The 15,392-nt window shown below is 42.8% G+C and overlaps 1 protein-coding gene across 1 annotated transcript in view; it reads left to right on the top strand.

Annotated features, from left to right (window-relative positions):
- MYO10 (myosin X) overlaps positions 1-15,392 on the top strand; it is a 236,355-nt gene that overhangs the window by 123,575 nt on the left and 97,388 nt on the right. Inside the window, exons 5-9 of the mRNA XM_077772062.1 lie at positions 5,311-5,445; positions 7,214-7,338; positions 7,802-7,815; positions 7,932-8,016; positions 8,602-8,705. Coding sequence (XP_077628188.1) covers positions 5,311-5,445; positions 7,214-7,338; positions 7,802-7,815; positions 7,932-8,016; positions 8,602-8,705 — 463 coding nt within the window. The remainder of the gene's footprint in view (positions 1-5,310; positions 5,446-7,213; positions 7,339-7,801; positions 7,816-7,931; positions 8,017-8,601; positions 8,706-15,392) is intronic.

Genomic DNA, 15,392 nt, shown 5'->3' on the forward strand with positions numbered 1-15,392 from the left:
TCCCCCCCCCCCCCCCCCCCCCCCCCCACCATCTTTCCCGGGACCACTCACTTATCTCTGCCGCCCCCTCTCATCGCCCTTCTGTCCTCAGGTCTGTCTCCTCTCTTGCCTCCCTCCATGCGTTCACCCCACTCCCTACTCCGCCCAGAGCGATGCTTTAAAACCTTGAACTTGATCATGACACTCCGGCTTCGAAACTGTCTTGTGACTTTGCTTCTGCCTATGAAAATGTCTCAAAACTTTGAATATGGCCTGTGAGGCCCCACATCAGTGATTTGGTTCTTTTTTTTTTCCCCATTGTCACAGGTTTTTTGTTTTGTTTTTAGCAGGATAAATTCCTTTTGGTTCATCTACAAGAACACGTGTTCTCGGAAGCCCATGTTTGTGTTAGCAATCATGTTGGCGCCAGGGGTTAGGGCTGTAATTGCCGGGGGCTAATGAGAAAAATGTAGGAGTGGATGTGTAAGTGACGTGTTTGCTGCATGTGGCCGTATAATAACACCGTAGTTGCCCTATGAGTTCCTGTTGTATGGCGGCTGGAAGAAAGGAATGAGGCGGAATAAATGAGTCAGCATGCCGCCCGTGGTGAAATAGACACGCCGGGCCCCGTCACACTACAAAGAGTTCTTCAGCTCGAGCAGAGTGATGCTAACCAGTGGGTTAGAATCAGTCCTGTTCATTTGGATTTGGGCGTTTTTTTGGTGTTCTAGTTTTGCTTGTATTCTTAAATCTGGCTTTCTCGTTCTGTGATTACGGTTAGCAAGGAAGGAAGTGTGTACCTCGTTCTGGAGATCACTGTGCTGTAATATACGCGCTCTGTCGTATTCTCCATGTTACCCAGCAGGTAACGCAGTCTGACACTGCCTACCTGGAGATAATGTCCCATCCCACAGGTTAAGGGCTCAGTCCCACAAGACTGCCCCCTCCATGTTCCCTACCCCCCACTTCAGGCACCAGTCACAATTCCGAGTTGTCACCTGTGCTTCTGATTGAACTGGCTATAGATTGGAGGGTCCAACGGATCCCCTCCTTCGTTTGATTAATTTGCTAGAGTGGCTCACGGAACTCAGGAAACCAACGTGCTTCCTGGATCACTGGTTCATCGTGGAAGGGTACGACTCGGGAAGAGCTGGAAGAGATGCACAGGGCGAGATCTGGGGAAAAGGCCATCAGCTTCTCTCCAGCGGTTCACCAATCTGGAAGCTCCCAGAATGGTATTTCCCACCCCCATTTTTTTGGATTTCTATGCCAGCTTCGTTACATAGGCACAATTGATTATATCATCAACTATGGGTATTGAATTCGATCTCCAGCCCCTCTCCCCTCCCAAAGGTCAGTGGTGGGGGTAGGAATTGAAAATTCCAACCTTCTAATTCTGTGACTGGCTCACCTGGCAACCAGGCCCCCAGCCTTTGGTTACCTGGGTGCTTCCCAAAAGTCACCTCGTTAACTGCGTAATGACGACTTAATTGCCATCATCACTTAGGAAGTTCCAAGTGTTAGGAGCTCTGTCAGAAAGGAGGATGAAGACCCAATACATAGTTCTTATAATAAATAATCACACTATCACACAGAGTTAGCAATTAGCAAGTATATCGTATGCAGCGTAGATCATAATGATGGTTAACTTGAAAATGTCTGGATTGGGGGGATTCATGATCTTCCTCCCCACCCTACTCCCCTATTTAATGTTTCTTTAGAGAGAGAAAGACTGAACAAGTGGGGGGTGGGACAGAGAGAGAGAGACGGAGAGAGAATACCAAGCAGGCTTCTTGCTGTCGGCACAGAACCTGACACAGGGCTTGAACTCACAAACCTGTGAGGTCATGACTTGAGCTGAAATCAAGAGTCAGATGCTTAACCAACTGAGCCACCCAGGTGCCCCTCCCCAAAGGAACTAGCTCCACACTTGACTGGAAAGCAGTGACCTCTCAGTGGGGCCTCACTGTCACCCCTTCCGTCCGTGGACTTTGGCCGTGCTGGCTGCTTTTCCTTCCTCCAAGGCGCTGAGCAGGGTCTTCCTGCGGGTTTCCCCCGCTCCCTTCAATTTTCACCCAATTATCTTTTGTGCGTGTTTTCATTTTTTGGTCTAAATATCAGTGCACCACCCTACCCACCACCCCCCATAAAAGATCGTTACTGAACTCTTACCGCCCATCTAAATCATTAGCTCTCCTGTCCTCTGGCAGATTTGTGACTCCTTGTTTAATGTCTTTGTGCTGCTAGATCATAGACAGACTGTGTTATTTTGCACATCAGTGCTTTCCGAGCCTTTAGTGCAGCCTGACACATAGTAGGTGCGCAGATGTTTAAGGAGGGAAGGAATCACCCGCGGAGATGCTTTTCCTCCATTGCTTAGAAGATTACATTGGTTTGAGCCTCAATAAACCTTTCATGGAGAAGGTTAAAGTCACAGGCAGGGTCAGGGGCGGGGAGAGGAGGAGGGGGAGAGGGGGGAGGAGGAGGGGCAGGCTTACATGAGCATGAACGTGTATGACCTGCAGAGAGTCTGTCACCTTGTGATCAGATTACCTTTACTCTGCCTTGTTCCTGTAACACTTCCACACTCCAAATTTAGTAGCCACCACCTGCTACCTCCTGGCAGAGTCCTCCCTGAATTTCGTGAAACCGCTTTTAAGAGTAGTACTTCCCAAACCTGGCTTCACAGTAGACTCCTCTGGAAATTTTTATTTTTGTTTCTTTTTTTCTGTTTTTAACTTTTATTAATTTATTTTGAGAGAGACAGTGCAGGCAGGGAAGTGTTAGAGAAGGAGACAGAGAATCCCAAGCAGGCCCCATGCTACCCATGCAGAGCCCGATGAGAGGCTCGAACCCACGCAACTGTGAGATCGTGATGTGAGCCGAAACCAAGAATCAGACGCTTAACCGACTGAGCCACCCAGGCACCCCTGGAAATTTTTTTAAAAATACTGACAATTGAGCTGTACCCCTTACAGTTCAGAATAGCGATGTACCAGGTGATTCTAATGTGGAGCCAAGTTTGAGAACTATGGTCGCAGAGCACTGTTCAAGTTGGCGTTTTATTTTTGTTTCAAGTTTTAATTCTGTACCAAAAAAGATGTACTTAAAGAAGATGCTTGAAGAACGTATGAAAACCGTGGCTGCAGATTGCTATAGATCCAAATCCATGACTGGTTCATGGTGAAGTGAATCTTGGGTTTTCTCTTTGACCAAGTTTTGCTCTTGAATTTGAACGGTATCCCCTCCATGATCATATCTTTGCCTGCCATTTGTCAGGGCAGGCTAATGGCTGTAACAAACAGCACCCCCAAAATTTCTGGGACATAACACAGGAATGCTTTACTTCTTGGTCATTTCGCAGCCCCACATGGGAAGGTAAGAGACAAAGTCATTTGTCTTGGGTCATTTTGTTTAGAGATGTGTCAATCCTGAGGGCACCCAGGTGGCAGGCATGGGAGGTAGAGCCCAGAGGACCATGAAGAAGGGAATTTTTACCCACCAGACAAGGAAACGGCACATCTCCCTCTTGCTCTGTTGTTCAACTGCCCTTCTGTTCCATTGGCCACATTCAGTCCCTGTTATTCACAGATTGCTGTCCTTACTGCGAGGGAAGTTGACACGTCGTCCGCTTTCTTGTGCTGGCAGATAAAGAAGTGCGTTTGAGGAACACATAACATCATTTCTGTCTCAAACATTTAAACTAGAGAACTTCGCCCTTTTAGTTGTATGTGTGTGTGTGTGTTTTAATAGAGTCAACAACTAGATAGACATATGTATGTTTTCAAGTATCAAGAATTACTTAAATCTCTCCTTGCAGTTTTCTTAGTTTATGTTACTCGTTCAGTGAATCGCTGCTGAATCTCCTCTGTGTGCCAGACACTGGTCTAGACAGGTGTCAGTGATGCGTAGATGCGTGCTAAGCCCTGTACTAGGAAGATTCTCGCTGATGGTAACAGAAAACCCAGCCGGAGTTGTCCTAACTCAGATGACATGGGCAGGGCGTGTGGATTCAGCCACTCCTGGGCCTTCTCTGATATTCTTGGCTTTTGTTTTATTATCTCAAGGTAGGTGTGGATTCCCAGGTGGCATCTGTAGCAGAGGAGATGTTTCTGCCTGGTGTCTCTTGTGTACACACAGTTTCCCCAGGAGCCTGTAGCATGCTCGACAGGAAGTCTCTCTGGCTGGAGTCCTCATGCCTGCCCGTGGCCAAGCCTGTCACTAGCAAAGGGAATGATATGACTGAGAATGATATGACTCCTTTTCAATCCCTGATCTCCATGCCTCCTTGTCCATACGCGGCGTGGCTGAGCTTGTCCGGGACGTGCCCACCAGACAGCAGCTGATCTCCCGAGAGCCCTTGCGCTCCTGGAACATCACCTTCAGAGCTGGTTCCTTCCAGGCCACCTCAATGAGCTTAGTCTTCGCTTTCTGTCTCCTGTCTCCTGGGATTGCCTCTGAGCCACCAGACCCGATCCTGTAGATTGTTTCTCTGCCACCTCTGACCTCAGTGCAGCTGACCCAACCAGAATCCCACCCCCGTGGGTCTTCCCAAGCTCATCTGGCTCCGGTGCCCAAATCCTTCCCTTTCCTCTTTGTGCGACTTGTGTTTGCCCGTCTGTGAAGGTGCAACTTGAACCTTGTTTACTTCTCTCACCAGGCTCCCCTCTCCTTGCACTGCCGTGTTCTCTTGCCCTTCGCTGTCACTACGGGATGTCGGACTCAGACCTGGTGTCACAGCCAGACTCGGACGCTTAGCCACAGACTCCCTTGTAGGATTATTTTGAAAGTGATGATAAAGCGATTCAGTGTGGCCCAAGTACCTGTGGGCTCATTCCCTTGTCCCTTAAATCGTATTTATGAATAATTGCATTTTTAGGCTTATTTGGGTGCTTTCGGTTTCCCGGAATGAGATGGTTCATGTGCCTGTTTGTCTAACAAGTGTTTACCAAGTGCCTCTCCCCAGCCGGGTGCTGTGCTGCTGGCTGGGATACTCTGGTGGACAAAGCAGAGATCCTCGCTCGTTCAGGGCCTCCCCCGCAGGATAGGCGCCTTCCCAGCCTCTTACCTTAACTTAGTAGGAAAGGTTCCGTTTAGCTCCTGCGCCAGAGAGGTCATCCAGTGTCAGAAACGATGTGGCCGGAGCTGTGACCGCCCTTCAGCTTGCCTCGTGGGACACACATTTCACCCTCCGTTTGCCCACCTCTCCACAGGTGTTCTGTGGACAAACTGGAGGGACATGGACCAAACTGGGTTTTGTTTCTTTTCTTCTTTCTCTCTTTTTTTTTTCTTTGTAATTGGAAGCCCAAGCTTGTGCATTTTATTTTGCAGCGGTGAAAGTGGGGCGGGTAAAACCGAAAGCACCAAATTGATCCTCAAGTTTTTATCGGTCATCAGTCAACAGTCTTTGGAGTTATCCTTGACAGAGAAGACATCCTGTGTGGAACAAGCTATTCTCGAAAGCAGGTATTTCTTTATCGTGTTCCTTATTTCAAGTGAATTGGATTTACTGTCCTCTCTGTTGGCTTATTGAAGGACTAGTTATAATCCGTTGGTCTGTTTTCTCTTTTTCTTCTCTTTTATTACGAACGCCTCGAGGAGAAGTCCCAACATGCACATAGCGGTTTCCAATAACCTGACCGCTTCCCCACCCCCCACCCCTCTGTCCATCCCCACCCCTGGGCCAGGTTTGAGTTGGTGACTGAGTGATTCAGAGGAACATTCTACAGCCTCATCTTACAGCGAGCCCTTGACTCGCTTTTGTGGAGGCATTGTGAGGAGCAGAAATGTCAGGGTCTGACCTCCGTGTTAGGACTTAGCCCAGGAATGAGAGACCTCTGCTCAACACCCCACCCTTTGGAGGTACTTTGTTGGCAAGGTGACATTTTTGTCACCTTTCACGTGGCAGAAGATCACTGAGACCTTTGATGGCAGGGAGCCATTGAAAGAGGGCTGTGTGGGGAGGTATCGTCTGAATTTTTATTTTCTAATTTTTTAATGTTTATTATTGAGAGAGACAGAGCATGAGTGGGGGAGGGACAGAGAGAGAAGAGGCACAGAATCTGAAACAGGCTCCAGGCTCCGAGCTGTCAGCACAGAGCCCGACGCGGGTCTTGAACCCACAGACCGCAAGATCATGACCTGAGCTGAAGTTTGACGTTTAACCTACTGAGCCGCCCAAGCGCCCCTGAATTTTTGTCTTAAATACGCACTTGCCAAACATCTGATTTGTGCCTTATAAGATTTTAGACCCAGTAAGGACTTCACAGATCCTATTATTTACAGTTTAGTCCAGGAGTCAACAGAGTACAGCCAGATGCCCGTAACCTGTGGCTTCTTTTTGTTTTAACATTCATATGCTTTTTTAAGTTGTCATAAAATGTACATGACATAACGTTCATAATTTTAAACATTTTTTCAGCATACAGCTTGGTGGTGTTAAGTACATTTCATATTGTTGTATGACCATCACCACCATCCATCTTCAAAATGTTTTCATCTTCCTGCAGCCTGTTTTGTAAATAAACTTTTATTGGTACACAGACACGCTCATTTGTTTCTATATTGTTTATAACTGCTTTCAAGCTACGGTGGCAGAGCTGAGTGCTTGCAACAGAGATCACAGTCCCCACAGAGCCTAAAACATCTATTATCAGGTTCTTTACAGAAAAGTTTGCCACCTCCTGATCTGGTCTGACTCCGTGTTACAGGTGGAGAAGACCCAAAGAAGTTATTTATAAATGAGTTGCCCCAGGACAGACAACAAATGGGTGAAATGCCCAGGACTGGGGCTTTTTCAGTTGCTGAAATTTAAGTCGGGGGCAGGGGGTCTTTTCCTGTGCAATCCCTGGCTTATGTATATAAGGCCAAGTTAATTTGTGCAAGTTCAAGTCCTAGCTGGCACAGGCTGTAAGATCTCTCATTCAAAATGGATAGGATTATAAGCCCATTTCAGCAGGGGCTTTGGAAATCTGGCTCTTCTGTAAATAAACCCAGTCACTGGGTCAACCAATCATCATAGTGATTAGGTTTTCTGCACATTGTGAAATGATGCCCATGATACATGTCCTTACCATCTGTCACCATACAATTGCCGCAGGATTGCTGACCTAGAGTATTAGAGTACTAGTAATCGTAGTCAGTACTAGGATTACTGACCTAGAGTCAGTATGTGGAAATTGACATCTCGTGGCTTGTTTGTTTTATAACGAAGTTTTTCTCACTCCTGTTACAGCCCCATCATGGAAGCTTTCGGCAACGCGAAGACCGCGTATAACAATAACTCCAGTCGCTTTGGGAAGTTTGTTCAGCTGAACATCTGCCAGAAGGGCAACATTCAGGGCGGGAGAATCGTGGATTGTATCCTGCTTCATTTAGTTCTTGCCTTAGCATTTGACTCTGTAAATACAAACCGGTCGTGGTTACCACACGGGCAGTTAAAGAAGGTGAAACAGTTCAGTCATTGCTCTGATACCACTATGTCGGACCTGTTAAGTATTCTCGGAGGTAGCCATTTTTTCTTGTGGAAACTTCTGATATTGTCTGTAATCTGGAAAAGTGAAATCATCAAGCATCAGGTGTTTTGTGTTTGAAATGAATTCTGTCAAATAGTTCAGCACCTCCGAGAATGGCACGTGTCCTTTTGACTTGGATTTAGGTGAAATGGTCTACGCTTTGTTGGCTTGTCTCTTGACACAGGAAGTTTCTGTGTCAGAGAACAGGGATTTGTAATTATTTGGGTCATGAAGAGAAAATTGAAAAGTAAGGGAGCATGTGATATTCTTGTTTTATTCCTTGACTTGCCATTGCTTTTCACATGAAGATTTATTAGAAAAAGTAAGTAAACATTTCATCCACGTTTTCTTCTGTAGTAATAATTTTTGGAAATTACTGGCTTGTGTTACTTAAACAGAGGAAACCTCTCTGAATAGAAATCTGATTTATCTCCACAGAACCGAGTAGTAAGGCAAAACCCCGGGGAAAGGAATTATCACATATTCTATGCATTGCTAGCAGGGCTAGAACATGAACAGAGAGGTAAGTGATGGGAGCCCAGCAGAGAAATACAGATTAGCGACTTGTTTTCCCTCGAAAAGCCAGCAGTAAGTGGGAAGACATCTCTTTGGGCTGGAATGGTGTTCCATCAGTTGAAACAAAATGTGTGAAAGAGACTACCAAAAGATGCTGAGTCTATTGTAGTGGCAAATAATGTAGGGGAGGAATCATCAATAGAGAAGTCTTCTATTTCCTGTTTGTTTTTGGAATCTTGATACTTTTCTGACTTCTATGATACTGATGCGTTGTAACTGGGTTACTTTTAAACCACACCCACCTAAAGCTAATTTCTGAACATTTGATTTTTAAGAGAGAACAGCCACAACAGGTCCTCATCAGTTATTTTTTAAATAACGTTTTCTGTCACGTCATCTAGTTTAATGAGGTCATTTTTGTTTTCTCTACATGATGATTCAGAACTTTTTAAAAAATTTTAATAGCCAACTGTTAGCGTAGAATTATTTATGTACTTTATTTTTTAAAGTTACAAAGTGAAAACGCTCTTGCATTCTGCCTTATCCTGGCCAGTCAAGTACTGATATTATGTTTTTCTTTGTCCTTTTGTAGAAGCGTTTTATTTATCTGTGCCAGAAAACTACCACTACTTGAGTCAGTCTGGATGTGTAGAAGACAAGACAATCAGTGACCAGGAATCCTTTAGGGAAGTGATTGTAAGTTACTTTGTTCTTTTCCCTTCTTAAGAGCGACAGCCCCTTAAAAAGAATAAGTGACAAGCTTCATTTTGTTTCAAAAAATATTTTGTTAAGGAAGTAATTACATTTACACTGCTGTGCGAGAACAGGTGCTTTCTTCTTATTCCAAGTCATGATAAAAGATTGTCCCAGACTGGAGGAGAATCCTCTTTCTTTAGAAGTTGGGTGAATATATGTGACATTCAGGACAGATGGGAAGTTGACTTGGAACAGTCTATTAAAAAAATAAATAAATTGGGGCACCTGGGTGGCTCAGTTGGTTAAGTGTCCAACTTCGGCTCAGGTCATGATCTCCCTGGCTTGAGTTCGAGCCCTGCATCGGGCTCTGTGCTGACAGATCAGAGCCTGGAGCCTGCTTCAGGTTCTGTGTCTCCCTCTCTCTCTGCCTCTCCTCCACTGACACTCTGTCTCTCTCTCTCTCAGCAATAAATAAACAATAAAAAAATTAAAAAATCATAGGCTTGGCATTGGATCATGCCAAGCTGTCTCTTTTGAGCTTATAAAAAGATATATATATTATATATCATATTAAATATGTATGTATTTGTGTGTGTGTGTGTAAATTTTTTGTAATAACCATTTCCATGACTAAAAACAAATCTGTCAACCATTGGACCAAGTGACTGTTAGGGTCTCGTTTGTTACTCGTAGCCTAATTCCGATAACGAATTCTGACCGCAAGAACAGTAGTCACCTTACACCTCTGAGGTGTGCGTACGTGAGGTCTTGTGGTTTTCTGATATCACAAGGACTTGTCATAAGGTCACAGCATTTAGGTAGCCTGGTCATGGAGCTTTATTAACAGCCCCACCTGATTAAGAATGGTGGGTAGGTTTTGCCAGTGTAGTTCTGCCAATGTCAGAGTCATTACTCTAGTAGCTGGAGACCGTGATCTAGGGAGGATTCACCATCGTAGATGCAGCTGACATCGAGCACTTACCACATGGACTTCCATGGGCCATCTTCCTCATTGCTCTGAACCCTGTGAGGGTAGGAATCACAGTTGTCTACACTCCGCAACCCAGAGAGGTGGGTGACCAGCCTAGCCACACACAGTACCCAATAGAGCTGGTGTGGAAACAGTTTAATTCCAAAGACTTTAAACCACAAGGCAGGTAGGTGGTACCTGCTTCTGGCCCACCCTAGATCTGTCTGTCAGGCTCTTATCTTTATAGCTGTTAACGCTTCTCTATTCGATATCCCCCACTTACTCTTCTAGATTGGTCTTAAAAGTGCCTTGTGGAATGAAATCGGGGTATTTTTTAAAGTGGGTAGATATCATACATCATTTTTTCATGTGTTGAAAATGAAATTAAAAGCAGGATTGGCTGGCTTTAATGTCAGGATCATCTTCCCCTCTGTCTGTCTTTTATCTGTCATTTACAATTCAATGGGGCTTGGACTTCTCCTGCCCAATCTCCTCTCTTGAACCTGTTAACAAAAAAGCCCCCTGCCCACAGTACCTTTTGCTGCTACGCCGGATGGGACGGCGTGGGGTTTGGCCCTGCGAATTGGATTGTATGAAATGTGTTTTTAAGTATTTTAAATTTTCTTTCCCAATTTCATTTTGCCCTTGGATTTGTCACTACTCAGTCTTTATCCCATTTCAATTTATTATTGTCTTCACTCTGTGTTAGAATAAGTATAAAAACTCATTCTTATTTTTGGTGGAGAGGGTGAAGAAAGACTTGTCTCAGGATTTTTTTTTTCCTGTTTTATTTTTCTTTCTTGAAGCTGGAGAACAATGCTTTGTGATAGAAGGATGTTGTGGCAGGAGACAGACAATTATCCAAGAAATGGCGGGTCTTGTACTGATGAGCTCACTGGCCGCTAGGGTGCACTGGGCATCGGTCTTCCCCTTGCTCTAGAAGTACTCCTGTGAAGTTACTCCCTTGGCTTTCTGCTGCTTTCCTCTGGGAGCTGCATTTTCTGATTCAGAATCCTTTGTTCTTTTTGTTAGCTCCTGGTAAACTTCTGGGCTTGCCCTGCCTTCGGTGCGTGCTGGCTCTTATTTTTCATTTGAAAGAGTAGGTTTTGGCCTTTAAAATCTGATCTTATGATGGAAAGATAGATCATCTAGAAAGGAAGAAACATTTGTATGTGAAATTGATAGAGATGTACACAACAAGCTTACAAGTATTCCATTTATAGAATCTTAAATATTTACATTGCGGTTACTTTTTAGTGTCAACCCACCAGAAATGTAAATGAAAACTTAGCTGCCATTTATGAAAATCAGGAACATGCAATTTTTACTTTAACCTTCTGGAAGTTAAGCAGTGCAGTCAGAAAAGGAAAAAAAATGTGCACCTTTTCAAAAAGGAGGAAAAACACTTTTTTCTATAAAAAGTAAGATTTTCTCCCTCTAAACCCGCAAGAATCACAAATTGGGGCATGGCTTAAATAATTGGTTATATTGATAAAATAAGATCCATTACAGCAAGCAAAACACGTTCTAGTATATTTAATTACATGGAAAATTTATTTTATAACTGAGGAAGATAAGCTGCAACACTGAATAATTCTATTTAAAAAAGCATTTTGTGTATAACTTGATACATGATAATTCATAGAGTAATTACATATGCAGACAGAAAGCTGAGACAAAAGTATACAAAAAACATTCTCTCAGGCAGAAGTCTACAATTTTATTTTATCATTGTATGTTATATTTTTACAGTGAATAATCAGCTTTTATGATTACATAGTTATGATTACATTCCTAGAATCGTAATTTCTATACTACGGGAATATAATAAGTAACCTATCCATACCAGCCAGCCCATTGTTCTGCCTTATGCAGCACTCTGTAACCAGCAGTGACACAGGGGTGGTTAAAAAGAGACACTGAAGTCTTCGGGCTGAAGTTGGTTTTATATATTCAACGTGTTTGAGCACCTGCTGTATGCCAGGCACTGTTCTAGGCACCAAGAAGGCTGCAGTAAGTAAGCCACATCTAATCCCAGTATTCTACTGAAGAAAGGAAAATGATCGGACCATATTGTACTGCTGCTTTTAATGTAACCTGGCTCAGTATTTTCTTATAAAATAAAACGCCACTTAAATTTGCATCTTCAGGGGCACCTGGGTGGCTCAGTCAGTTGAGTGTCCAACTGTTGACTTTGGCTCAGGTTGTAATCCCAGGATTGTGGGATCAAGTCCCATGTTGGACTTCATGCTGAGCATAGTGTGGAGGCTGCTTGAGATTCTCTTTCTTCCCCCTCCCCACCTGCCCCCTCTCCCCAACTCATGCATGCTTTCTCTCTGTCTCTCAAAAAAGTGTTTTTTAATAAAAAAAAAATAAATTTGTACCTTCATATTTCAATTTCATGAAGGTTTCTTCCCGGAGGTTTTTGGATCAAAGGAAGGGAAGAAACCACATTCCATTAAGGCTGATGGACATTTGTTTGCATAATATGTTGAAATGTTCATGGAGAGAAATTACTTCTGTGAATTATGTATGAAAATGTCATTTCTGGCATTAATTTTTAGCTACTAAAAAAATGATTCATCAATGTCAGGGTCTGTATACTCTGGCAATAGAACCTTTTAAGAATTTTGCTTATTTTACTGAGAATTTGCTTTTTGTATTTTTAGAGTTTATCATTGCCACCACTTGACATGAATATAAATGAGTGCCTGTAAAGTACTGTGGGTAGCTTTAGGAGACCTGTATTTTTTCCTGGGGCAGACTTTGTGCACATATGCTGAATTTCATAGTCATTGTTTTATGCAGTCTTTCAAGTTGCCCTAGAAATTGCTTGGATGTAAGCTTTTCAAGTCAATAAGAGCAACTAATTTACTGTATTGCCTGTATTTGACCCACTAGAATGGGGGCTGATTTAATGTGTGTGAAGTAACAGGAGTCTTTGGGTGATAATATTTTCAGTTTTTCTTATTCCACAAATGTTGAACATTTATTGAATGCCTACCTATGGACCAGGACTGGGGGTTCCGGACTATATCAGCCTTACTGGATATATCCATGGTTTTTTGATTGTGTGAGTCCATGTATATGCATGTATAAATTCATTCCACAGGAGTCAGATTTTATTAAGGTGGTCTTTATACCTCAGTTTTGCCAAGCATGGAAACATCAGTCTCTTTCAGTGGTGGAGAACTTGTGAGCATAAGCAAATTTATATTATAAAATAACATAACACTGCCTCATATAGTGTTACATGATAAATTATGATTTTTTTAACATTTTATTTTAAAATAATCCCTACATCCAACATGGGGTTTGAACTTACAACTCCAAGATCAAGAGTCACATGCTCTACTGACTGAGCCAGCCAGGCACCCCATGATAAATTATTATCAGATTGCTTACTTAGAATTTACTATGCCCACAATAGTCTCCCCTTCCCCCATTCCAGTGACACCATTTGTTCAGGAATCATCTGTGTGGTCCCTTTGCCTTCTTGAATGGCATCTCCACACCTCACAGCCAACTATCTGAGCGGATATACCTTTTGGCACCTGAAATGGGCCCCTCTTTTCTATTCATTCCCAGCGTGATGAGCCTGGCTTCCTTTGTTCCTTCCTGGTTGGGACCAGATCACATATCTGTCATCCCTCACCTCCCGCCTCCTCCAACCCCCAGTTTCCCAACACCCATTTTTTTTATGTGCCTAATAAGGACATTCTTAAAAATACTCTATGTAATTTTTTTTGCCAGTTTTGTAACTAAATTGCTGTTTAGTGCTTCTGAACTATACTGAGAATTCCCTAGCATGTTTTTTTACGTCTTGAACCCTATCGTTGAGAAAATAAGATAATTATTATAAGCTTTAAAGTGGCTACTCTTGGGGCACCTGGGGGACTCAGTCGGCTGAGCATCCTACTTTGGCTCAGGTCATTATGTTGGAGTTCGTGGGTTTGAGTACTGCATCAGGCTCTGTGCTGACAGTTCAGAACCTGGAGACTGTTTCGGATGCTGTGTCTCCCTCTCTCAGAAATAAACATTAAAATTTTTCAAGCGGTTACTTTTGGGGCGCCTAGGTGGCTCAGTTAAGTGTCTAACTTCGGCTCAGGTCATGATCTTGTAGTCTGTGACTTCGAGCCCTACATCGGGCTCAGCCCAGAAACTAGTGCCTGCTTCAGATTCTGTGTGTGTCTCTCTCTGCTTCTCCCCACTCATGGGCGCGCTCTCTCTCTCAAAAATAAACAAACATTAAAAAAAACTAACAAACTGGCTACTCTTGCCAAAGCAGTGGAGATTGTGACTAAAAAGATCGTGCACAGGACAACAGGACACAAGAAGTAAAGGGTCCGGCTGGCAGTTGGAGCGCACATACCCACGCTACTGGTAATTGATTACAGCCATTCAGTTACCCCATGGTATGATTAATGCAATTATTCCTTGTCACCACGCCCCTGACTCGCTCACTCAGGGCTAGAGTGCGAGCAGTCAAATTTATTAATACAGTAAGCACATTCTGTTCATTTGCTTTCATGTCTCCATATATAACTTCTGTGTGTATTTTAAGAACGTCAAGAATTTTTTCGTGGGGCATCTCTTGATATTTTTCATTTGATAGCTTGACATTATACTTAATATTGACATTCACTTAATATTTTTTAAATCTTCTATCTTTTTGGTGTTCTATAGAGTCCGCATAATCGACTTAAACAGTGAAGACTTCCATTTCTATAATCATTCTATGATCTAAGAATTTTTGTAAGTTAGTGTTGATTAGGTCTTATTAATATAGGAGGACAGCTTTAATCACGGAGAGGGAGAGGACTAACTTTTGCACCATGGAGGTGCTTTATAATTATTTTGGCTGTTTGGTTTGGTCCTTACCTCTCTTTCAGGAGTCTTGAGAATAAAATATATTCCTTAACTGTCCTTTAACTTTTAGAATAAGTGAATTTGAATAATTACTTTTCCATATGTTTCTTTTTTATTGATAAGCACTTGACTAACAGTTTTTATTCTTTGTGTCAATTTCTGTTTGCACCCATGAAATGAGCCTTCTCACCCCTGATTAAATAATTAGTTTCTTTTAATGTATTGAGATGACACCACAGAGAATATTTTACAGAACTTCTCTTCTGTTGAGATTTTCTTTGGAATAAATTTCCACAGTTGAAGTTACGGAGGGTAATACAGGAATTGCTTTTTTTTTGTTTAAGTCTTTAGAAAGTAATAGCATTGGCTGGTTAATAAGTTTGTGNATTGAAGTTACGGAGGATAATACAGGAATTGCTTTTTTTTGTTTAAGTCTTTAGAAAGTAATAGCATTGGCTGGTTAATAAGTTTGTGGACTCTGTGTTCATTGGGCCCGATTTTGAATCTCGGCCGGGTGGCCCTGTGAGAGTTACTTAGCCTCTCTGAGCACTGTACAGTTATGCACATATGCGGCCAGCACAGTGCTGCCATATAGTCTTGTTTTCCCAAAAGATTATATTAACTTGTGGTACCAGTGATCAGTGCATAAATGTCCCAGTTTCACCAATTTTAGGTTTATTGTCCACAAGTTTTTTACTGATTTAATAGAAGTTATCATCTTGCGTTTGCTCCAGTAAGAAATGCCTGTTGCATTGTTTTGCTCATGTATCTTTTATTGTGGCTAAGCTATCGCTCCTTCCTTTAGAATTTTTAAATCGTTTTCCTGTCTATTGTTTTTGCCCTATGTT

Source organism: Crocuta crocuta, unplaced genomic scaffold (assembly GCF_008692635.1).
Source record: "Crocuta crocuta isolate KB4526 unplaced genomic scaffold, BGI_CrCroc_1.0 scaffold51, whole genome shotgun sequence".
NCBI classification, from domain to species: Eukaryota; Metazoa; Chordata; class Mammalia; order Carnivora; family Hyaenidae; genus Crocuta; species Crocuta crocuta.